The sequence below is a fragment of the Candoia aspera genome, chromosome 2 (genome assembly GCF_035149785.1).
Source record: "Candoia aspera isolate rCanAsp1 chromosome 2, rCanAsp1.hap2, whole genome shotgun sequence".
NCBI lineage: Eukaryota > Metazoa > Chordata > Lepidosauria > Squamata > Boidae > Candoia > Candoia aspera.
The window spans coordinates 88,509,242-88,535,103 of record NC_086154.1 but is presented as its reverse complement, the minus strand read 5'-3'; the positions used below and the strand labels follow the sequence as shown (position 1 = coordinate 88,535,103).

Here is a 25,862-nt window from a genome sequence, read left to right as displayed (position 1 = left end):
CATTTATCCATTTGTCACTTAGGTTCAACAGCGTTTTAATACCTGAAAATCTATTATTGTCATTGACAAGGAGAAAGCTCTGAAAACAGTCTGCACAGAGGTAGATACAGAACTGCTTGTCTACCCAGCTATGTCACAAACATATTAGTAAAAGGAGCCCTTACATATAAGAGTGTCTCACAGCATTGATTATGTTGGCTATTTTCTCAACATCTACATAATCATAATGCAAGGTCTCTGGAGTGGTCTGGGAACCAGTTTCAACCAGCAGCAATCCAAGCCAACGTCCCAGATCTTCATAGCTGTTTGCCTAAATGATCAGATAATATATAAAAGTAAAATCATAAAGATTTATCTGGGAAGCAATAGGGAACATTCTCTCCTTGCAAGTAAGTAAGGTAAAGATATAACTTTACAGCAGTACAGTCCATTTACCACAGGAATCTAGCCAAAAATATATATATATATCTTGCAGGTGATTCAGTTATGCAACTGAAGTTTATTTTTAGAAAGGTGATGACTTAAATTCTGAATAAATGGATTTTAGACATAGTGTCCTAAGCAATTCCTGTCACAGCAGTTCTTCAGGCTGTGCAAAATAATTCTGAAAGCCGGTTATCATTTAACTGATGGAACTTGGAAGCTGAAGCTAGCAATACGAAGCACGTTATTTATACACAGATTATGAAGATAAATTAATTTCTTCTGTAAACACCACGTACTATCAATAGGAAAATCAGTAGTAAGAAGATTATGTGGTGCTTAGTCACAAGTGTATCAGACTCACCCGATGGCTGGGTAGTGATATCATTCTAAGGGCTGTAATTAATATGTTTGTTTTCTAGTTCTTTCCTTGGGGAAGGAGGTGAGATTTTATATGTTGGTCGGCACAGTGCTGCTATTAGGCAGTCCAGCTTTCCAGGAAGCATGGATGCCTGACCTTGTCTGCTACACACACATTACCTAATCAGACAAAGTCTACACCCATTTCTTTATTTCCACTGGAGACACTGAATAGGTTCAACAGCAAGCTAAATCTTGATTTGATTTTGGTTTAGTGTACTGTATGACTCTAACTACTCTGATTGATAAATAACGGGCTATGGATTAGTGCAATGTGGCTGTGTGCTGCTGCTTATTCAACACAAATCATAGAGAAGATAAACCATGACAGAGCACAGGAAAACATGGAACCTACACTGTGGAAGTCACTCCTAAATGTACATGCATAGAGGTGCAAAGAAGAGCATTCTTATTCTTTTGAGAGAACTCCTTTACCTCTAAGGCAGAGACTTCTTGTCCATTGCGAAGGATGCGGAAAGCAAAGGGATGCTTGGGGCCCAGTCCTGGTGCCACCTCACAACCCCGCAAGACAATGGCATTCACATGGGTCCTTAAATCTGTGCGGTCCTTATGGAAATAAAGTATGTTGCCTTTTAAACGACACCAACGTTCCTTCCAGCACTGGTTAACTAGGACATGCAAGTAGCCTGCCAGGAGATATAAAAAGCAGTTCAGCATCAGTGCAATGACCAAAGAGAGAGAAGGAGAGAGATTAAAAGTTCCAAAGGTTGTTTCCTAGGAAATCAGAAAACATTGCACTTAGATATGATGCAGTTCGTTCCCAAAGCCCAAAATTACTTCAGACTGGAGGGGAAAACTGAAGCTTTCCAGATGTAATTGACTTTTAACACTGGAAATGGACACTTGGAGTAAAGCAACTGTTGGAAGTCCTGGCAAATCCAGCATGCCTCATTAGCATATGAATGGTTGCTCTAGGATGCAAACTCTCTTTGCTATTGAGGAAGCTGTTTGTTGCCACTCCCACTTCCTCTCTCTCTCTTCCTTCATCTTCCACCGGGAGCGAAGCACACGGCTATGTGCTGCTCTGTCTTTCGGGGTGCCATGCGGTGGGCCTGGAATTCCCTTTTTCTCCCATGCAGCTCTTGGCAATTATACAGCTAAGAGATTACTAAGTAAAGGTAAAGAACAGAAGAAACAAGGAACATCATTTGCCACCAAAGATGAATGTAACTGGACCAAAAAATAAAGTCAGTAAAACTCTTTTTTACTTTACTTTGAACCTATTCTGTCTAAGTGCGTGATTCTTTATGCTTGGGAGGGCTGAATGTATAAGATCAATAACCTGTGTTTCTCTGATGTGCTCATTAAAGCTATTTTAGATAATATTCTTTTTCTGAACACAGCTTCTCAGCTGTGTAAAACTCTGCTCCATTAGGTGGTTCTAGCAGGCCACTAAATGGCTTCAGCAACATCTGGAAGTTTACAGGTTTCCCCTCGCCAACATTATATCACTGAGATATTTTTCCTGAGTGCATATGTCCCTATTTTCTCTTACATATGTAAAGCATGGATTTTGAATAAAACCACTTTTGCTCTAAATGTGTTAATTTATTTATGTATTTATTCAATTTATATAGCTGCCCATCTCAGACCAGTGACTCTGGGTGGCTTACAATAATAAAAACAAACAAAACGATTAAAAAAAAATAAATATAAATATAGCCGAGAGATCTTAAAAACCATTGGTGTTAACACAACCATGAAACAGGGCCCTGCACACACTCAGGGCCCCAGGCCTGGGCACAAAGCCAGGTCTTCAAGGCCCTCCTAAAAGCCAAAAGGGTCGGGGCCATCCTAATCTCCAGAGGGCAGGCGCCACAGCAGAAAAGGCATGTCTCCTGGTCCCCGCCAACCGACATCCTTGGCTGACAGGACCTGGAGCATGCCCATCCTGCTGGACCGGATTGGATGGGTAGAAACAACTGGGAGAAGACGGTCCCTAAGGTAACCTGGTCACAAGTCATGAAGGGCTTTAAAGGTGACAACCAGCACATTGAATTCCCCCCTGAAACACACTGGCAACCAATGCAGTTCCCAAAGCAATGATGTTACATGGGCTGAGTAGCAGACACTATTTGCAACCCGGGCAGCTGCATTCTGCACCAGCTGAAGCTTCCGAATGCTCTTCAAGGGCAGCCCCTTGTAGAGCACATTGCAGTAGTCCAAATGGGAGGTCATGAGGGCATGAGTGACAGTGAGTAGTGCCTCCCAGTCCAGGAATGGGCACAACTGGCGCACAACCCGAAGGTGTGCAAAGGCCCTCTTAGCTACGGTTGCCACCTGCTCTTCCAGCAGGAGCCGTGAGTCCAAGAGGACCCCCAAATTGTGCACCGAGTCCGTTTGGGGCAATGCCACCCCATCCAGGAGCAAAGATGGAAAAATCTTGGTACTGGGAGATCCAAACACTCAAAGCCACTCAGTCTTGCTTGGGTTGAGCCGAAGCCCATTGCACCCCGTCCAGGCCCCTACCGCCTCCAGGCACTGAGATAAGACATCCAAGGCATCACTCAGACAGCCCAGGGAGGAGATATAAAGCTGGTATCATCAGTATACTGATGACACCTCACCCCAAACAGTCAGATCACCTCACCCAGTGGCCTCATGTAGATGTTAAATAAGAGGGGCGAGAGAACCGAGCCCTGTGGTACCCCACACATAGTTGTTCTACATCTTAAAATACGAGAAAGAATGCAGTTTTATGAGAAAATAGGATTGAACAATTCAGAATATGTAGATGTCAGCAGCAAGGGCTTAGAAAATAAATATACAATTGTTTTATGATAATGGAAAAGGAGGGAGGGAATCATCATAGGGATGCATGAGATTACTACAACAAAAGAGACTACTGTGTGCTGGATTTCCTTTTAAAACTTCAGGAAGAAATGAGCCTGCCGTTATCTGTCACTTTTGTTCTCCACTTGTAGTGCAAGCAAATAGCTGACTAAGCATTTCTAGCCCTCCCCACCCCACCCCACCCCAATTTATGAAATCACCCAATGACTGATTCCCTCTTAAATGTGCTCCTGCTCATCTCCTAATACAAACCACAGCATGGGATGTCTTCGTCTGTAGAGGATGTTTGGGTGTCTTCAGGGGAAGCCTTTTTCTTTGAGAAACTGATTATCCTGGTTATTTTCCTCCCAGCAGCTCTACTCACAGAGCCCTTCAACTCAGCCAAGCCACTTTTTTTGCTTTTCCCTAGGAGAAGGAGCAGAACATGAAGTTAGAATGTGACTTATCTGAGCCAGCAAGAATTTGTTGTATAGGCTAAAGTTTTCCTCCCATCCTCCATAGTTATTTAGAGAATATATCTGCATTTATCAAAGAACTACCACTCTAGGACCACACTGCCTTTGCCTTTTAATTGTTTTTCTATTTTAAAAAATAAGCTTGTTTTCAACTTCTATCTTTTCAAAAAAAAGTATTTGTTTCATTTTACCTTCTACATGAGAAATGGGCAACAGTACCTTCACTAGCAGGATAGTCAAGAGATACATTGTATATTTGTGAAATGAGAAAAACGGTGAAGGGTGTAATAGAACTGGATGAAGGTGTTTGGATCTTTCAGAGTTGAACTGATGGAAGTAAAGGTGTGTAGGTTTAATTATGAACAAAAGCGGTAAAATGCATATTAGAAAGTATGAACTGGTGTTACCTAGATTGTTGTGGGTGCATGTGAAACTACAAATTTATAGGTTGGTGATGGTTGCATGATATGCTCCATTGAATGGTGATAAAGAGAGGACCAGAGATGAATTTTAGGAAAAGTTATTTTTTTAGGTGATATACATGGATGAGTGGGAACAAGATAAGGGAGTACAGAAAAAGTGGGCCATTTAAACAAGTGATTGTCTGACAGGAGACCACTTAGGGAAACATCTGTTTTGTATATATCCTTTCAACTTAGGTTCTCTTAACAGCTTGCCCACAGCAAGACAGGTACAAGATTGTACTCCTTCCCTTGTTTTCCTTATATTCCTTTTTCTCAGTAAACTCTTTTTATGTCTATTTGGCATCAATGAAGGGATTGTCTGATTAAATCTTCTCATTAAAATGTATATCACTTATAAGACTGCACAGTTACCTCTTGTGTTTTAGGATTTGTCCAAGGTTTGCAATTGTGTATCTGTGCTTTGGGCAGGAAGATTGTTTCCTTTCTAGTTCACTTAGAGTTGGGCTGAAGGGAGAAGTCCTGAGTAAAAAAAAATGTAAGAACTCCCCAGGTGGATAGACTAGAATGGATCAGGCGGTTAAATCTGATGAGTGACAGCTTACTGAAATTATCTTTTGCTGGGGAATGCTTGGAACTGCTGGAGAGGTTTTAAATTATCCCTCTGCCCAGTGTGTTATTTGAAAACAAGACCTTTGGATCTAATACGACATTCTAATTAACCATTAGCCATAGTAAGTCCTATTTGCATTAATTTTCAGCCAAAACTTTTGTCTCTTACAGGATGAGAAAATAGCAAACTCACCTTGCTCATGGCTCTCCCTTTGGGCCACAGAAGAACAGTTTTCTGCTGTTGCTATGCTGTCAGAGTCAGACGTATGTTTATCCTGAGATGACTTCTGGTCAAGGAAGAACATAAGTCCAGTGGGCTGTCAGTACTTTTTTCCCCTAGAGTCTCCTCTCCAGGCTAAATTGCTTATAGACTAATTGCCTTCACTGAGCAAAGACCACTGAAGGAAGTGATCTTGGTTGCTATCCAAAATAGCACTCAGATGGTCTTTACTTTGCAGATACACTCTTGTAAGTCATTTGGGGAAAAGTCAGTTTTGAAGAGCAGCATAGATACTTTGATTAACAAACAAACAAAATTAGACTGAAGACCTAGTCATTTCCATCTGCAGTGTTGCTGTTGGTTACTTAGTAACTGCATTTTCTGAAGAGCTTGCTTTACGCTACCCCAGGGATGGTTACTGCCTTCTTCCAGAATCCTTATATCAGAGCCAGGTGTATCCTCTGCAAGGTGGGCCTCATGCTGGTCTTGTGGCTCTGAGACAAAGACTGCACAATTTATTTAGACTTAGAGCCACTCCTGGTGCTAGAGGGGTGCTAGGGGCAGCACTCCAAAAGGAGGTGGGCAGGAAAAAAATGTGATGTAATGGAATGGAATTCAAATGTTATTCAATACAATTGCTATAATTCCTATCTATGTAATAATTTCCCTTTCTATTACACTGTCAGATATGCTCTAGTCCACACATATAGATTGGGGGCAGCAATTAATCCTGAGTTTTCAAGTTGTGCATCATCTCCAATGATGGCAAAATTAGTTATTATTTTAATTGCGTAAATGCAAAAAAGATGTGCTTTTTGGTACATCAATAGTAAAAGCCTGACAGTTGGAGTGGTGGGAAATAGGAGCTCCAACCTTTCCTTCCCTTCCCCAATTCCAGTGAAAATCCCTTTCCCCAGCTGCTATTTGCATCAGGATGCAGCCTTTTCTCCAGGATGCAGAAAGCACATGGTTTGTTTGTTTTTTCTACTAACTGTAGGATCACAACAGATAGAAAAGGGTTATATTCTCCCCTCTTCTGTCCTGCTATTTATATGAGGAAACATACACTTGAATGGCATGCATGCAATGTGCATGATGTCTAGCTTGTCCTGGGTACAGAACTTTAGGAAACTTTACCTTATCATGGTCCATCCTGTAGGTAAGCGTAGGAGATAGAGGAACTTCACTTCCATTTAGTCCTCCTCCACTGGGACTGCTCACTTCCTTTATCACCTGGGTAGGAGATAGAGTTGAGAATGGCAGTAATGAATCCCATCACTTTGAAAACACTGAGATACACCTCTGCTGTAACAAAGGGCTCACTGATTTTGAACTGCCATGTAGTGCTTTCCCAGGTACAGATATTCCCTCCCAGGTTTTGTTGCCTTACTAAAGAACACAGCAAAGTCATTACTCTGTCTGGGGTCACTACTAAGCAGCTGAAAAGCCAACTCTTAACCCAGGCACTCTTTAATATAACTAATAAAGACTACCATTTGTCAAATTTGAGGACTAAAGAAAAGAAAAAATTGTGATCAATTTGCTAAGCATAGAAATTAATGTATACAAGCCTACTACAAACTGGTGCCCTCTAGATAATTTGGGACTACTCCTAGCTAGGAATTCTGGAAATTAGAATCCCAGTACATGGTGAGCATCATGTTGGAAAAGGCAGATCTACACCTTATTTTTCACCTCCTTTGGAGGGTTTGTATCAAATGCCAGCTATCCCTGATTAAGATATGTTAAATTGATATCAGTTTTATGCCTAGGAATATCAGTTGGCTAACACCATCCTAACTAAAGATAATGTTTTTCTTATGTCTCATACAAACTCAAACATACAGGGAGAGAAAATCATAAAGTTCATTCAGTATCTCATTCATTAACTAGGTTTCACTGATTTTTATTCTTCCTACCTCCAGTTTCTCTAACATTTAAGCAGAGAATGTTGACACATGTTTTAAGGAGATAAGAGCTGACAATACAGGGCAGTAGCCTTTTCCTTATAGGGCAGGAAGTGCATCAACTTCCTGCCCTATCTTATTCACATTGGGTTATCCTCTGGTCCCCAAACAGCCCTAGTTGAATTGGTTATCAGGTATTTTAATTCAGGGAGGTGGTTTTTCAAAAGCAAGCTGGATTTATCCAGCCAACTGAAGCGTCCGGTGGACTGGGGCCAGGAGAGTACTTAACATTCTGAGGAAGGGAGGATCTGAAGAGCTTCATCCCAAGCCAGGATAGTGGGAATGCTTAAAGTAACTAATATATGCAGTAAAGGCAAGATGTGAAAATACTAAAAACAAAAAACAAAAAACCTCAGCCAGTCATACAGGGAGGAACAAAGACTTTTAATACTGATCTTCCTGACAGTACTCAAGCCAAAGAACACTGGCTCTGCCAAGACAGAAAATAAATCAAATCCCCAAGTACATTACACTTCTTCCATCCCTGCAGTCAGATTTCTGATATAAACTACCTAGTTTATAGATTTCATTAAACTTCTCCCAGATACATTTCCCATGAAACTCCAAAACGGGTATGTCTTCATGCGGGGATGGGCAAACATAGAAGCAAGCCAAGCCTCCATGTCATAGCATTCTCATTTATGGAATAAAGTTGAGCCTGTAGGATCAGTCAGCCCCTTCTGTAGACACCTGCTCTCTGTGGTAGATACTCATTAGAATAGATCAGGACACTTCTACCACTCTATTGTTCTTAACTCCACAGTTCTGTTTGTTTCATAGCTACATAAGAAATGGCCATCATGTGACCAGGCACTAACTTAGCTATTAAGTAGGAAGGGAAATGTTAAACAGGTCTTCCCCAAATTCTGCCCTCCAGATGTGTTAGATTTCAGTCCAAATAATTCTGTTGGTTGTGTTGGGAGTATACATTTGGATACCAGTTGATCCTAAAAATAAGTAACAAGGAGAGGAGTGTTTTTACTGTGATCTTTCTGTAAGTATAATACAGGTATTTCACTGAACTCAACCAGAGTAATACAACCAGAACTCCTAAGCCTTATGGAATATTTGAAGGGCTGGGGAGTGCAATTTGATTTTCCAATCTTCTAGAGAACACTGATTTTTTTCAAAGTACTTTTTTGCAGGGATCAAGAATAGAAAAGGGAACAGGCAACTTCTGTGAGGCAAACTTGTTCTATTCCTACCTTAAAATTCCCACAAATATTTTAAAAATGCCCCCTAATTATATCACTATTTTCAGTGGCATAATTTCAGCAGTATAATTTTAGGACACTGCTAGCAATAGAGAGGTGGCGTTAAGATGAGAATGGAAACAATTTGCCTCCCTTCCTTAAGCTTGCAAAAACACCAAAACCCAAATAATCCTGCCAAAGGTCTTGGGTGTTGGGGAGCCATAAATGAGGTGCTGTGGGGGGCGAGGGGTCAGCATGCAGCTTTCCAAACTGCAGATTTCCCATCTCTGTCATAAACTGTGGTAAAGGTTTTGTCAGATCCACAAAGGAATTATTCTTACGAATCATACTGCATTTATCTTCCTAGAACAAGTACTCCAGTTACCAAAAACAACAATAACCATTTCCAAGCCTGATAAATCTTCATGACTTCTTAAATTGATTCCTACAGCATATAGTTAACCAAATGTCATGTGGTTATTAACAAAACATCTCATTGACTAGCTTACTTTTACATCTATCAGGCTGGTAGAATTTTGCAATCTGCCTTCTCCAATCTGCCCTTCTCCAAGTATATTGGGATTGCAACTCCTGGGGAGAGCAGAGGTGCCAGCCTGGAGAAGACTGAGTTCTCCAGGAAGAGAAGGCCAATTTTGCTTTCCCAGACATTGCCATCAGACTAAGCTTATGAGTTCATCTTCCTATAGAATATGCCCTGTTTGAGAACAAAAGCAGGAAAGACTGAGTGGGGTTGGGTAAACAAACATCTCCCCTGCCAGGCAATTCTAAATTGGGTGGGGAAAGCTCTTCTCTGGTGGGTGGTTATTATCTCCACAGCTGGTGTTGCAGTCAGACAGGCATGATAAGAGGGCTGGAAGGAAAACCCCCAGGAGGAAGACAAGTGCCATTTCTTATGGGATCCAGCCTCACTTGCTCATCTCAAAAAGCAACCACAGCAGGATTGCTGAGCATCTAAGGCATTTTTATATAAATAAACAAACAAAGAGATAACAAATGCAGAAGGAATGGGCCACAGAAAAAGAGGGGTTTGCAGAGGAGTAATACTCTCCTGCAGTTGTGAGAGATACCTTCAGCCATTCTTCAGCTTGCTCTTTACTTTGCACCGCCAACACTAGGACCTCAGCTCCCGAAAGTGAGAAGCGCAGCTCATGCTTCTTGCGGCGTCCGTCCTTTGGCACGTAGACAACATTGCTAATGTTCAAAGGAACTTCAAGGTGTGGCTGTCTGTGCTTGGAGCTTTTGTAACACTAATATTAAAAAGAAGCGAAAATTGATATTTTATTCAGATAGCCTTTCCTGCACAATTCACACCACTTCTCCATGTGGTAAGAACAAGCCTTATTCCTGCAACAAGAACAAGCAGGATATTATCATGGTAGTGGATGAACATTTGGAGACGAATGGGATTTCCACATATCAGAGAAAGAAGAGGAAAAATTTAGAGAGTCCCACAGCTTAACAATACAGCCTTCGAACCAGAGATTTTCAAGACAAGAAGCAAAAGGTACATTGAACCTGATTTTCTGCTTAACACACATGTCATGAAATATTACATGTACATTATGTTAAATTGCTTGGGTGGCTTTAAAGAAAGAAATTAAGAAATATCCTTCCAGAGGGGCAACAGGAAGCAGCAAAGCAGTTGGTAGAGCAGTTAGTCCACTTCCTGACCAAATACTTACCTAAATACTGTAGGGCCTTTCCATGAGGAGGGTGGAATATGGTACAGGAAAGTATTACGTGGGGAAATAATTAAATTTCCCCCCACCCTGTGCTTTTCTAGGCTGTAATGAACTTTGAAGAATAAATTCCAATTAAAGAACTTTGCCTGGATTTTTCCACTTTCATCTTAAAAAGGGATGTTTTGTGAGGCTGGACATGTACGTCTTCAGTCGATGTTACCTTTAGAACCCTTATATGCAAGAACAAAGGTTGTGTCAAAAATTGCCTAAGTGAAATCACTGGGAGGGTTATCCATTGATTCAGGATAAGGTATGATCCATATGCAGATGATATTCAGCTATACATCTCCACCCTGGGCCCACTGGGAGACGCAGTGGAAATCATGAGCCAGTGTCTGGAGGCTACCGAGGTCTGGGCTCAGTCCAAATAAGATGAAATGGCTGTTGATTCAGGGGCTGGCTGATTCCATGATTGATCCATCTTTGACACTTGATGGTGTTGTGCTCCCCCATAAAGAGAAGGCTCACAATCTTTTTTCTGGATGGATTTGATTGCCTTATTCCTGCAACTGTGCATGAGGAACATTCCTGACCGTTATTGCCTATTAGGAGATACGGCAGGAGGGGACCTGATGGCAGATGTTCTCCGTAGCAGCTCCCCTCCGTTGGAATAACTTGCCCCTGTAACAGGGAGGATCCTCACACTGATGGTATTCCAGAAACAGGTGAAAACATCGCTCTTCCAGGAGGCCTTTGGGGATTAACTATAACCAGTGGTGCTATACCAAATTAATTCTAGTATGTAATTTGGAGAGTAACTTGTCTTCTCCAAAAGGCCTTGTTGCTGCTACAAAGACTGTGGTATTCTAAAACCCATTGACTCACCAGGAGCTTGTTGTCCTTAATGACTGTCAGCTGCTTGGCCCACTGTCCAAAGCGCTTCTTACGCAACAGGAAAGCACAAATCCGGCAGTCCTTCACCAGGTTCATAGAAGCTTCCTCTGATGGCCACTGGTGTGTTAACCTCTGGCCTTTTCCATCCTCCTCCTCCTCATCGTAAGACTCATAGGAGCTGCTCATTGCATCAGAGTCATTGTCTGTGAGGAAACAGAGAGAATCTAATCCTCCATAATGCCACTGCTAATCTCATAGGACTATAGGAAGCTGTTTTTACTGAGCCAGACTACTAATCCATCTACTTTTGTATTACCTACATTAAAGATCAGCAATTCAGTGCTCTTAGGCATCAAGGTGCCTGCAACTCCCTCAGTTAGAATTCACTCAGTCCTAAAATTAATTGTTTTTCTTTAAAAAAAGAAAAAGTAATGGCTGAATTCTCATAGGATCTAACAAGGTTTCAATTTATGTTTAAAAAAATGTATCTGCACCATTGCTCAAGGTTACACAATAAAGCTCAGCACCAGGGAAGTTTGTTAACTCCTGATCTACACTGATGAACAATGAGTCTCTATGATTTCAGCATGAAGGTTTCCCAGTCCTACCTAGAGATGCGAGGAATCACCAACATCCTAATATGTATGTATGTATGTATGTATGTATGTATGTATGTATATGAGTACGATCTCTACTTAAGGGGCCATTTCTCCTAACACACACTCACTCTCAGTGTGTTTTAGAGTTATGCAACATTTTCATTTCTGGTACACAAACAGATTACTAGATTTCTACTGTTTTATTTAAACCTGTCTTGTAACAGTTGAAGGCTATGTGCCACCTCCTATGCAAAACAACTTCCAAACTGGCATTTAGGAATTTCACTACTGTAAATATCTGCCCAAAACATGCCTGTGGACTCTTTGTGATGCTTCCAAACACATCCTATATAACTTTTGTTATTAAATTCTTTAATTTAAAAAATGAAACTGAAAGTTTGCATTCCACAAAAGCATCCACCAGCTTCCAATGTCATCTTGTTTCTAAGAATATCTCTGAGAACCTACATTAGGCCTCAGATGCTTTTTTAGAAAATAAAAATAGTGATGGAGTTTGACCAGCACTTTGAAAGTTTGCTAACCCCCACAAAAAGCATACAAGCAAACTGGTATGGAGAACTAAAGGGCATGATCAGAATCAGTCTCATTAATTTGCCTCCTAGTAAATGGGTATTTTGTGGCTGGCTTTGCCCACCATTTTGTGAATAGGTAAACTCACATGACAAACTTTTTCTGAAAGCATCTATAGTTAGGTGTTCAACTAGGATTCATAGTGAAGCAAACTGCAGATAAGAATTCTGTCTCAATGTGAGACAGATTTTCATAATCTAAACAGGCACATACTTGCAATCATTTCTCAGTACTCCATTGTACTGAGTTTCATAAAAGTTTGAATTTTTCCTGCATTTTCCTTATTCTTCTGGCCAGGTTTAGGGAAAAAACCATATCAACTTTCAGGCTATGGTAAAAGTACCAGTTCAGATGATTTCCATGATTCAAAGTTCATTTTCCTTTAAATCATGATAAACTCTGACCAAAATAATTTTTATAGAGTTGAAGAAAAGGCCTAAGCTATTGTGCAATCTCTAGGTAAACAAAATGACAGATTTCTACAAGCTAGAAATACTGCTGTTTGGAATAACATGAATTGTTGCTTTATTGGCTATAACTTGGTCACTGACTTTAGAGCAGAGGATGCAAATACTGATACCAATGATTACATATGGTTCCTAAAGCACTTTTGTCCCAAACAGTTGCAAGCAACAATTTTAAACAGAATTACTGAAAATTATATATGAAGAAACTTATATTGGCTGATGCTCAATTGCTCATATCACACTATTGAATAAGTTGCCCAGCCTTACCATAAGCTAACAGAGAACTTCCTTATTCATTATACAAAAATATTTAATACTCCTCTTTCCTAGGGATTTCCTGCCTTCTTAACTCCAAGAAAGTTGTTAATGATACGACTGAATGTTGCCCAATTTTGATAAAGCTGCAAGATGTGAAAATAAGAAGAAATTAATTCCAGATAAAGTAGAGATGGTGTTGGTCAGTGAGAAAGGGGATTAGGGTTCAGCTTGCATGAGTTTGGATTGTGAAAGAGCATGCATATTGTCTGAGAATGCTTCCTGATCTCATCTCTGCATCCTCAGGTGATGGCAATGGCAAGAAGTGTGTTTGTATAGTTTTGTCTCATGTGCCAACAACACTCATTCAATTATCTATGCCTTGATTACATCCCAACTATTGCAATGCCCTCTACATGGGGTCACCCATGAAATGTATCCGGGGGATGCAAAAGGTGCAAAGTTTGGCAACAGCTAATCTGGTCCATGTTAGTATTGTAACTGTCATGAGTACTGATGGCGAGCTGGAAGGGGCCTCTATCCAGGGGGGAAAATGCATGCGTAGTACTGAGGAATTAAGCAGCCATTCAGAGAGACACAGATCAGACCCGCCTTAACTTTTGGGGTTTATCTGTCTGGGTTTTTCCCACGCTTCTTCAGTTTGTTAGGATTCTGTTTTATGTAGCAGTAATAAACACTAGAGACCTATTCCTTGTCTCAGCATGGTTCCTGGCTGTTAGGACAGTAACATGCCCATGCTTATTGTTTTCTGGGAACAAAGCCCTAAATGTCTTACATTTGCCTGATTATCTACCGGACTGCTTCTGGTGGACTAGATTAAGACATGCTGAGGCCCTAAACTATGTCTGGCTTCAGAGCTCCTACATTGTAAGATATAAATCATTAAAAAGAAAAGAGAATGACATTCTCTTTTTTGCATAAATAGGCAGATGCTACCAAAAAACCCCACCCCCAACTAAATAGAACATAATTCTTATGAAAATGCCTTATTTGCATTATCAAATGTTTTATTATTTTAATTAGCAAATATAAATCTGAAGAATTTTATTTTACAGAAACCTACAGTAAGAACAGTTACAGAGATCAGAACTTAATTAATTGAAGTAGTAATACAGTCTGTAATGAAAAATTAATACCGGTATTGTGAACAAATCATATCTTGTAATATTTCTGTCTGCATTATTGTGTACCTTTAAATGAAAATACATTCTGATTTTTAACAAGTATTTAAAATCTTTTAAAGTTAAAAAAAAAGGTAAGAGCAGTATATAAAGTAGTACATAGTAAATGGAAGTAAGAACCTAACTTATATTATCCATTTCCTTTTTACATCATACAAAATTTAAAACTGTGATTTTAAAAGAATAAAGTCATATATGATATGAAATAATAAATTATGAAGATTATAATTTTTAGGCACATAAGGGTTAGTGCAGACAGCTTTTCTTGAAACAGACTTCATTTTTGGAGGAATTAATCACTCATAGGCTTAACAACAATGAGTAAAATATAATAGCTGGTGGTTGCAGCTGAGAAGAGTCACAGTTGAAATAATACCCATTGTATGCATTTGAAAAAAAACTTAGTTGTTGTTTAATTATCTTACTGCTGGGAAGACTGGAGAGAAAATAGCTGCAATAGAATCAAGTGGACATCATAGCTGACCAGATATTCAGCCCCTTTCTTTGGTTTACCCTCAATTTTTTGCATAGCCCATGATGCTATAAAGTTGTCTCTAGAATAGTCCTCAGATTAGATAAGTAGAATCTCTCCCTAATATTTGTGTGTATGTCCTCTAGCCATTTAAGTTGGCTAAAGGTCTCTGTGGGTTCAGAGGGTTTTGGAAAGAGAAGTAGCACAGAATGGTTTGGTGGGGAAATGCCTAGTCTGGCACAGGGCTTTAGAAGGTGTTGGTGGGCCAGCAAGCACCATCTCTTCTTGAGGCCTGAGATGAGATTAGGCAATGTATGGATGAAGCAAGTAGTTGGCAGCCCTAGAAAGAGTCAGATTTGGGTGTGGATCAGGATGAAGATGACAGGGTTCAAAACTTATGTGGTGGATAGTATGTGAAAGGCTCTTTAAGCCAAATCAATTAAAGTCTATTATTTCAACATATTAGAGACCCTCAAAATATGAGGTCCTAAGGTATGTCTGATTTGGTTTTGCTTAAATAGAGCATGGTGCCTCTCCTGCTCATCAATGTGCCTAGACATTTTTAAAAAGGCCCTTTTAAAAATGCTGCTCTTTTCTGTGGCCCCTATGTCAAGCCTTCTTGAGTGCTGCTTCCAAAATATGAACTGCATTCTTTTGAGAAATACTGTATGTTTGGATCTCACATTCTTATTTTTAGAAAAAAATATATACATCTTTTCAGTGAAGGTTTTGAACAGTTTTATATGTGTGTCCACCTGGACTGCCCCTTAGGGATAGAAAGGTGAGATATAAATTGAAAAAGAACATAACAAGATGACTATGGCACTGTTAAAGAAATTTGCAGACACAGCAAAAGGCAACGATACTGGATTTTAAATTCTGGAACTGGGAGAAGTATAGCACAGGCTTCTCTCTCTTTACCATGCTACATCTCCCCCATATAGGGTTTTATTCCTTTTTTGTACACAGGCAAACTTTAAATCAATAAGGCAATACAAACAAAAGAGGAAATCAGAGAAACAATGACAGTGGGAACAACATCCTGATGAGATTTAGTGATTAAGAGGCTGAGCTACTAACAGTGATTAAGAAGAGTGCTAGGCAGATGACAAAATCTTGAGGACAGTAAACAGGAAGAATTTTAAATAATGCATACTTGTGATTAGTAATGTTCAACTTTAAATGAGCTCCATCTGAGAGACTTAATCTCTTCAGTGGTGGGGACAGATCCAGTAACACTGAGGATGCTTTGGAAGAACAATAGAAAGCTGGGAGAGAAATTCAAGGGTAGAAGGACAAGAAGGAAGAAAATACAGAGGTAGACTTGTCCTTTCCTAAAATCCAAGATGGCCATGAGTAAAACAAGAGAAACAAGAAGAGGCTTTTCTTCTTAAAGCTACAGTAGCTTAACAGTAACAAGATTAACAAAGAAAAGATATAAAAATATAACATTTCTATAACAGTACTTTAATTTTCTAAAAAATTGTATTGACTGCCTGAATCTTCTGCAGTCTCAGGCCAAGAGCAATGTGTTCACCAGCCAAGACAATTCCATTCCCCTTACAGATACACGCAACACATATAGCTGCAGTGCTACTTACAAGAGTTTTTCTGCTCTCCATTTATTCTGGTGACAGGGTAGTTGCTATCTGCATCCTCATAGTATCCATCCTCTATTGAATTGGGGGGACTGGAGCTATCTGTACAGAAAGAAGAAGGAATATTTCGAACAGAACAAATTAAGCAGTGGGAAAGGCTTTGCAGGAAGGTGTATGAGCTGCACTGCAGGTCAACTCTGAAGGATGATATAGGAAAGCTTTTATTGCCAATACAGTTAGGACAAGGACTAACAAGAAGTTGAAACAAAATTATCTGACAAAACTTCAAATCGCTTCTCTGCTTTTCCTTTTCCATCTCCAAATGGATACTACACACCACAGCTCACAGCAGAAGAAACATGAAACAGGGGTTATTGGGTGCCAGTCATAGCATTGGTTCCCAACTGCTTCCTGCTTTGTGATCCTTTTCCTCACATTCTTTTCCTTATTGCAGCCATTACTAGGGAGCACATACTCTGCCTTCAGACAACTACAGTATCCTTTCTGTTTCATTTGGGTTGTTCATCACATTCATTCAGAGTTCCTATGGGGCTGACTGAGTCCCAGAGCCAAAACCTGCCTCCCTCCCCATCTGAACAGCCTCTCCTTCTTGACTCTACTATGGGTGGGTCTTTCCAGAATCCTTGTAAGTGGATCTCACTCTTTCCTGATATTTCCCATGGCACTTATGCAATGAGACAGCCGCATCACCAGGAAATCTTATAATGTTGTTTTTGTGGTTTGACCTGTAATGGCTTCACCGGGGCTCAGTGATTACAAGAACAGGTGCTGGGCCCCTTTTCTCTGCCTTCCCCTAATTTATTTATTTTATTTATCTCCTCCCAAAGGGAGGAGATGGGCGGGGCCAAATTGGATAAATAAATAAAATAAATATTTCAAATTTAGTAACTGCCCATCTCACTCACAGAGTGACTCTAATCTTTCAGACAAGCTGAGGGAGAGACAGAGTGACATTGTTCTCAGGCAGGCCCTTCCCATTCATGTCACTCAGGGTTTACTGAGACATTTCCAGGCAAGTCTGAGCAAACAACTGCTTGTGACATCTGACCAGCAAGAGATGGGGGAGGAAGTGAACACTTCCCAAGGAGTAGGGAAGCTTGCCCCCGGTACCCATTATAAGCCTGTCAGCTGCCAGACACCTCTGGGAGGAGCCTTTATTTTCCTAGCTGATAGGGAAGTGCCAGAATGCCAGCTGTTTCCTTCCTTGGTTGCCCCCCTTTAAGGCTTACTGTGAGATGTAATGTACTCAGGGGCTTTGCCTGGGCCCAATGGCAGAGCTTCTTCATAATAATCTTCAGGAGGAGGAGTGGTGGGCAGTGGTGGAGGTGGCTCACCAGCAACCTATACGGGGAGAGAAAGAATGCAGCACCCAGATGAGTTGAATCTATCCCTGCACGTGTCTTCCAAATGGACATATTCCTGCAGAGAAATTCCTCAGCCTCAGAAGCTTTTGGTCAAACCATTTACCTTCTGCTCTTGTGTCTGATGGAGGATTGCCTATTGTATGCTGCCCAGAGTCACTTCTCGTGAGATGGGCGACTATATACTGTAAATCTGAATAATAATAAAAATAATAGTCCATAATGTCAGTGTGGATAGAACAGTTTCAATGGCTAGTTGGAGGACCCCTTTATACTACCTACCAGAAGGTATCCAATCTAGCTTTCTAATCTTAACTGGTTTTTCTCAGGTAAGAAAAAAGATAAAAGAACAATGGGAAAACTCAAGAAGGATCTAAGTGTAGATAATCTACCCCCAATATCCATGAATGATGTAGAATCTAGGGGTGTGTGTGTGTGTGTGTGTGTTTGAACCTTAGAGCAATCAGTTGGGAACAAAGGGGAATCATTATGTAGAGCTTGCTCTTACAGACCATTGTTAGGTAGAAGTGAATCTTGCTCTGAGCAACAAGAACCATTCTAACTAGATAAGAGAGAGATAATTCTTTGCTCCTTTATAATGCATAGACAAACACTTCTTATAGTAGTAGTATGTAGTGGGATCACTACAGTTGTTGGATAAAAATAATCCAAACATTTGCAAACAGTTGTTGCTTCAGTGGGATGAGTATGCCTTCATGTGTAGCAATGCTTCTTTTTAACTATTTTTGGTTTGAAAGGGAAGAAAACCACCTTTCTCAAAAAGAACCCACAAAACTATTTTCTGTCTCCAACCTCAGCTTCCCTCTACCACTTGACTACATTTGCATCTGATTGCATATCAGGTTTCTTTGTGAAATGAATCTGACTATCAGATATAAAAAAGGAATGGATTTTTGTTTCTCTCTTGACAGAATGTTATCTAACCACAGTCAGAATAGCTGATGAAATGAATGATCTGATGGCTTCTCACCAAGCTATGTGTCCTACAAGCATAGAATAAGCAGAATTTTTCAGACATTATGAAGTTATTTGTATGTGATCCTTAACCCTTTGCTTCTTAGCATGTCTTTCTGTCTCTTTGAATATTTGAAGGGATCTACTATGTAGCTCCATCCCAGGAATCAAGTGCCCAAAGAGTTCCACCATGACCCTTCATATAAGAGCCTGTAGAAGAAAATAAAAAGCTACAGAAAATGCTTACTATGCAAAGTCCAACCTGCTTTGCCCACAAATGGCATCTTCAGAAAAGGCTAAGACAGACTCAGAAATAAAACTTTAAAATCACAGCCAATCACCACAAACCAGCCTTCCCCAACTTGGTGCCTTCCAGTTCTGTTAGGATAGAAGCTGTTGATGTTGCCAACCAGCAGTCAAGATGGCTGGGAAATATGGGAACTATGGTCCCAATATTTCTGGAGAGCACCAAATTGGAGAAGATGAAGATGGACAGCACTGAAGTAAATGATCAGTGTTTGTCCTTAGTATAAAACAGCTTCATGCATTATATAAAGGGGAACTGGGAATTGGTAGAACTTACACTTTTAGCTGATTGGCTCCTTGAAAGCTCCAAGCTGATGCCTTCTTTACCATCCCCATCCTCTTCTTGCATGTCCTGAAGATTGCCCAAGTCACAGTCTGAGAAAAGATTAGAAGCCAGAGACTCAATAGTACAGTAACATGTATATTCGTTGTTGCATCAGATCCTAATATTTGGGCCCACAAAGGTACAGGACATGAGATTTATGTAGCCTCTTTCTTCTGAGTCACTATGGGAGACAGAGAAAGGAAGACACAAAGAGAGAGTCAGCTGTCCTCTCACTGAGGAAAACAGGACATCAAGAAGAATGACAGGATTCTGGCATGAGACTTGGATAGTTACGCAGATGCCTATGTATGTTGATTCTGTGATATGTTAGCATGGGGGAAAATTATAATATGGAAGTATTAAGTTGGATTCAACCCTAACTATGAAATAAAAGGTCAAACTAGTTATGAAGGGAATTCTTTTCAATGCAAATAACCCATTCAAAGGAGCTACTGCCTTTTAGGGAGGGAAAGTATTAGCTCCCAAACCTATATCCAATAGTAATAAAATGGCAGTATTTAATTTTGTCAAAATCGACATGTAAATAATTAAAGGCCTATTTAACCTAAGTTCTAGTTCAGCCCTCAGTCTAGGAGGAAAGATGGTGAACTATTTCAATACATTTTGGTGTCAGACTAGGACAAGTAAGGAATATATTAGGACACATGAATCATGGAAATCATTTTGGCCTCAACTCAGTGATTTCTTAATTTGGGGCTGAAGAATCTATGCCCGCTAAATGTTTTTTACAACCCTGACCATCCCTAATCATTTGTCATATTGGCTAGTGGTTAGAGTTGTAGCTAAGCAATATTTGGAGTGCCCCAGGCTGTTTTAATGGTCTATTCCATTTTGGAGTCCTACTCCTGTTTTAATGGTCTATTCCAAAATATTGGAATAGGTTAACAGACTCTTAAATACAACTGTGAGGAAAGGTTTATGAATTGCCAGGTAGATCTGATTTCAGTAAGGTCCAAGTGTTAGCTAGTGGGAATGATCCCCATTCCAGTGCAAAACAGTTTAGTCAAGTTTCCCACTTTTTAAAACTATTCTTGCCCAGTCAGAATTATTACAAATAAAAATGGAGGGAAACACATTATTACCCAAAGAATAGTAGCAGTCTCCAGAGAGGAAGCCATCTCAATTCTTTTAACAAAGACAACAAAGAGTTGTGTCTCATTTTAAAGACTAACCAATGTATTCTTGCATAAACTTTTGTAAACCATAGACCATGGGATGTATGGAACATACACTGTTACACTTTTCCATTTACAACATGCATGTGTATACAGTAAAATATACTCCATCCATGTGATAAAATGAACCATGACTGGAAGGACAGAGAATTTCCTCCTGCACCTGTAGAGAGCAAAACCTAGAGAGTGCCATCTATTGCCACCCTACCCACCCTACCCAGGAAGAATAATAATGGAGAAGACCAACAGTATAGCATGCCACCAAAGCCACATCACCTATCCTGAGAAATGACAGATTAAAAGGTTGTTGGAGATGAAGTGAGCTGCAGCTCATGAAAGCTTATGTCTTTAAATAAACTGTGTGTTCGTCAGAAAAGGTGCTACTAGACTCCTCCTGATATTCCGCTACCCTTTGGGTTGTCTGTCACTTATAATACTTCCTCTACGCCTCCACCTCAGGCACCTGATAGGACCACAGTAGTCATACCTATAGGTATATAATTATAATCACATCAATCCACCATACATACCAAACTTTTCGAACAGTGATTCCACAAAACTAGTGCCATTATTCAGTGCTGTCGTATTCATATACATGTAATTCACATCCTTCCCTGAAAGGCAGAAATCATACAATAAGCACAAAAGGAAATGACATTTAATTTTTTAAATCATAATTTTTAATGTTTGACCTCCCTCCCCGTGTTGCAAGTCATTCTAGGAAGATTTCTACAGGAAGTTTAGTTTATGCAGGAAGCTAAACTCTTGGGCCTCTCCTTGGTCTGCATGAACACAGAAGACTCCAGAACATACTCAATATTTTCTAATGTTCTACATTTTAGAGGAGCAATCAGTAGTAATGACATTGCAGGTGAATTTTCATGGAAAAGATGCTATGTTTGATCTTTTAACAGGTGGAACCTGTTGAGCACCCATGGAACATAAAGGGTTTCTAGAACAGCTTGAAACTCCTGTTCTAGATCTATAGGCAAAAACATCCAATGCAGAAAAACAGGTTTTCAGTCCTTGCAGAATTTTGAATTCTATATCTCTCAAGATCTTTGCTGTCTTACTAAGTTGTAGGTTCGATTCATAGGATGTGAATATGCCATCATGGCTTCACAGAATCATGATTTCACAAGACAGCAGTAAAATTCACAATATCTGAACAAATATTGCATTTATATTTCCAGCTGTTTGAATGAAAGTTTTTTCCCTTAATGTACCTACTGTTTCCAGAACTTTAGCCAGTCTAATTAAATAGCGATTTCATATAAACTTCAAAGAAGGTCAAAGGGGGCCATGCCTACCCTCAAGAGGAAGAATTAATGTCTGAAATGTACAAGGCAAGAATGAGGAAATATCACCTTCCTTCAGAGATGGCCATTTCAGAATTGCTTCAAGTGATCCAGAGTTACAAACAATATATATGCTGATTGTTGCTACAGAACAGAAGAGAGAAATCTCCTCATCAGAGAATATGAACCGTTTGCTCTTCCTATGGAAATCTTCTGTCTCAGCAGAAATCAGCCAGCAGGAAGGCTGGTGGAAACACACATTTCCACAGGAAAGAAAATAACAATTTCTGGCCAACTAAAGCAAGGTTAAATAATATCACTATTTTCACTATCCGAGAGTTCTGCTGTTCTGCACACACAGAGTCACACACATACACAAACATGCCCACGCAGAGTCACATACATACACAGATGCCAACACTCCATGGATTCTGACAGATGGGCCATCCCATCCGGAAACACTGATACTGTATATAATTAATTACACAGGATCCTGAACGGTAATTGAGTGACAGGTATCTTAGAAGGCATGAGATGCAATACTAAAAATTAAAAGTGGAAAAATCTCCATCCAGAGAGGCTTACAATTTTATCTGCCGCATACTGGGAACAATCATAAATATGGAGAAATCCTGTGTTTAAGGCTCAAATGGCAGTCAGCTCTTGCCAGCTCTTGTTTAATGCCTGTTTATTTCTGCTCCTCAAGGTCAGCTGGAGGGCCCCATCAGTATGGAATGCTCCACCAGAGGGAGTCAGGTACTTGTAACAACAAAGGGTCAAGGATCCCGCATTATGAAAACCACAATGGAAACAGATGCGGGAGAGGCAGAGGGGGAGCTGAAGAAGTTGCTAGAGGTCAGCTGCCTCAGAAAATCATTTAGATTTCTGAGATATACAGCCTCTTCCCGCAGTTTCCCATTTCTGCAAAGGAGGCAAAGATACTGTACACATGTTTCATTTGTGAAATCACAAGACCTAAGCAGTAGGCATCCTTTGGCTACTATAAGGGCTCAGAGCTCTTTAAAAAAAAAAAAAAAGCTGCTGGATCAAGGGAGTAAGCAATTTGGAGCAGGGCTGGAGCACTGGAGGGAAAATATTTAATCTGTCCCTGCCCTGTGTCTGTAATTTGGTCTACCTAGCCCTCAAAAACCAGCACCTGCCTCCTTGTTTAATATTTGCTGCAACTGCTCAGCGGTTGAACTTAGAGAATGCGAAGAGGTGATTGCAAAGGAACACCTCATTTGCCTGAATTAACGTATTCTTTCATGAAAATATAGTTTTCTACCTCTCCGGCATCATGGAGAATGAGTGCTTGACAAAGGCTCAACTTGCTTTTTGCCTCTGGGAAGCCATTCTGAGACATTTGTTTTTCAAAAGAGCAAAACAGGCCTTGCTGGCCTTGCAACTGATCACTGTCAACTGTCACTGGAGGCAAACAACAGAAAAATGTTGCAATCCACCCTGTGATTCCCCAATACTTAAACCAAAGACTGACACCTGCTGAGACATGTCAGGAGCCAAAACATGTCACAATCAAGGAAGAAAAGATGCTGAACATATTTTTTTCTACTTACGGTTGTGCAAAAAGGGGGGGGGGAAGGAGGAAAACAGCAAGTTAGAAATACAGTGATGAAATACGACAGTGAGGGTGTCCTAACCTGCAGGAGGCTGTAGTTTCTGCAAGATATTTGAAACGGTGTTTTTCTTCTCCACTGTGGTGGAACTCAGGTACTCATGGTCCAAGAGTTTGAGCAGGACATTTAGCTCAGGAAGCAGCTGATCCAACACTGTGGGCAGAAAGGAAGGTCATAGAATTAGGAGCCCAGCCACCTCTACCAACACTGTATCGGACAGAAAAGTTAGTTCAAATAAAAAAGAACAGAGGAATTGGGATGGAAGCGGTGATGAGTTCCATGAGAACCTGGGTTCTCACCCACAGGAGATGCTTGTCAGTATTTCATAGTTCAAGAAGAAAGGCTGCCAGCACTGGATCTTACATTGCATTTCAGTAACAATCTCTTGCACTGCCACTATTGCGTCTTTCATCTTGATTTTCCTGCATAGCAGATGGACAAAAGTTTGAGCAATAGGGCAACTTAAGGAATGGGGCAGGGGGGCAAGTACCGCAGCCTCCTTCATTTAAAGGGTTGGCACTGTGTTCTGGAAAAGGCCTCATAAGCTTATATCTGGTGGGCTGTTACAGGATGGCAGGTTGGCCCCATTCCTAGTTCATGTCATTTTTGCACTTGCTCATTTATAAAGCTGCTGTCGCTCATGTCCATATCAATCGCCTTCTGTCTTACATTCTTACAGTCCAAGAGTGGAGAAATGCTTCTGGTATCTTCAAAGAAACCTGCTCTCCTCCAGAGTCATATTTAGATGCTCAGAGCCATTACCTGTTATCAGAACCTCTGAAATGAAGGGGCAGGAAGGGACGTTGAAACAATAATTCTGTAACACTGCCAGTTACAGGCATTAATACATTTTCTTTTCCCATCTACTTCACTCCTCCGACAATCTGCATCCTTTAATTATCATGTTCCTTTTAAAAAGGCTCTTCTGAAGATTTTTCCATGGCTTAATATGAAAGAAAATCTTCGAATGATTGACTGGAAAAGACAGAGGTCACCCTACATGCCCCAGAAAAGTTCATGTGTCCTTTTGCACACCCCATAGGAATGATGCAATTAATTCAAATTAAATAACAATTTCTCTAAATGTCCTAAGTGGTGGGTGACAGAGGGAAACAGTTTCATGCAAATAACGAAAGGACAAAAGAGGCTGTAATTAATTTCTTAGACAGATGTCCCAGCTCAGCCTGCTTGAACTCAACATCCAGATAATGCAAGGATGATGATTAAGAAGCCGCCTCTTCCTCAGTGCTCCTTAAAGTTTGCCTTTCCCACTGTAGTTTCCACTTTAAAACCTTTTAAGGATTACTGATGAAAAAGCCTAACAACATTCATAAAGAAAAACGATCATCATTTTGGCAACAGAGAACAGACAGCAACTGCTGGGCTTAATGTTTACTTTAAAAAATAGGGCCCTGCGTATTGCGCTTGTATTTTAAAAAGTCAAATTCTGTGACTTGCAGGAAAAAAAAAACATTAATTCCATGTGTGCATGCTTTATTCTGAGTTTGCTATGTAATAAAAGCACTGATGTCCTTCTGTCTCAGGTTTAATTGTTTCCTCTACCATTCTTTTGGTTTTTGAGAATTTATCAGATAGTCCATCCATCTCTTCAAGTCCACTGTTACAATTCTCGCAGCCAAGAGCTTAAATAGAAATTTTCAGGATGCTGAATTCTGAAACCAGTACCAAATTCCACATTAATAACATCTGATATGTATGATTATATACTGTATACTACCTCTGACAGTAGAAATAATATTTAGTAGAGCTATGCGGTGCTTCAGTTCAAGAGGAGGGGGGGGAGAAACTGCTTTGGAGCACGCAGGGTATTCACATAATACTTGTTGGCAGCTCCTTAAAGCAGCTGTGACTTCCACAGCTGCAGCACAATCCCAGGAACAGACACAGTTGCTTTAAGGAGTTGCCAACAAGTACTTTGTATTTACCCATGAACGTTCTGAAGCACTTTTTTCTCTTTCAGTCTGAACATGGCACTGCCCTAATATATAATCATCATGACAAGTAACCATTGACAGACTTATCCTTCATGAATTTATCTATTTCCTCCTAACATGCTATCTTTGCTCAGGAGTTCTAATGAGGGACTTTTTGGAAACACAAGCTGCAGCTGTGGCTATTTGTGCACTAGCCTGGTACTGTAGGAGAATGGAGATATCCTCTAAAGTAAACAACAAATCACCAAGAAGTCCATAATCAGCGCTGAATCATAAAGTCATTGGTGGCATGTTATCTTCTCTAGTCTATCACCAGAGCCAGCTAAGGCACTTGTTTCTTGGTTGAATACCATTTACTATCACCTCACTTACACACTGAGTTCCCGCTCATATAGAAACACACACACCCTTTTGTCTGGAACTTCTAGCATTTCAGTAAAGCTATCTTGGAAGTCTTGCTTTATAATCCCCTACTTGCAGTTTA

General features: G+C 40.3%; 1 protein-coding gene across 3 annotated transcripts in view; it reads right to left on the bottom strand.

Annotated features, from left to right (window-relative positions):
- Positions 1-25,862, bottom strand: part of AFAP1L1 (actin filament associated protein 1 like 1) — a 90,825-nt gene that overhangs the window by 9,543 nt on the left and 55,420 nt on the right. For 2 of the 3 annotated variants that reach the window (XM_063292412.1, XM_063292413.1), the window contains exons 2-13: positions 23,448-23,576; positions 21,022-21,105; positions 19,248-19,345; positions 17,558-17,669; positions 16,311-16,409; positions 11,115-11,326; positions 9,615-9,794; positions 6,504-6,599; positions 5,340-5,433; positions 3,910-4,062; positions 1,279-1,490; positions 165-310 (exon numbers count right to left, since the gene is read on the bottom strand). In XM_063292412.1, the coding sequence (XP_063148482.1) occupies positions 165-310; positions 1,279-1,490; positions 3,910-4,062; positions 5,340-5,433; positions 6,504-6,599; positions 9,615-9,794; positions 11,115-11,326; positions 16,311-16,409; positions 17,558-17,669; positions 19,248-19,345; positions 21,022-21,105; positions 23,448-23,576 (1,615 nt within the window). Of the gene's footprint in view, positions 1-164; positions 311-1,278; positions 1,491-3,909; positions 4,063-5,339; positions 5,434-6,503; positions 6,600-9,614; positions 9,795-11,114; positions 11,327-16,310; positions 16,410-17,557; positions 17,670-19,247; positions 19,477-21,021; positions 21,109-23,447; positions 23,577-25,862 lie in introns of those variants that run through there. The other variant, XM_063292415.1, reaches the window with a different exon arrangement.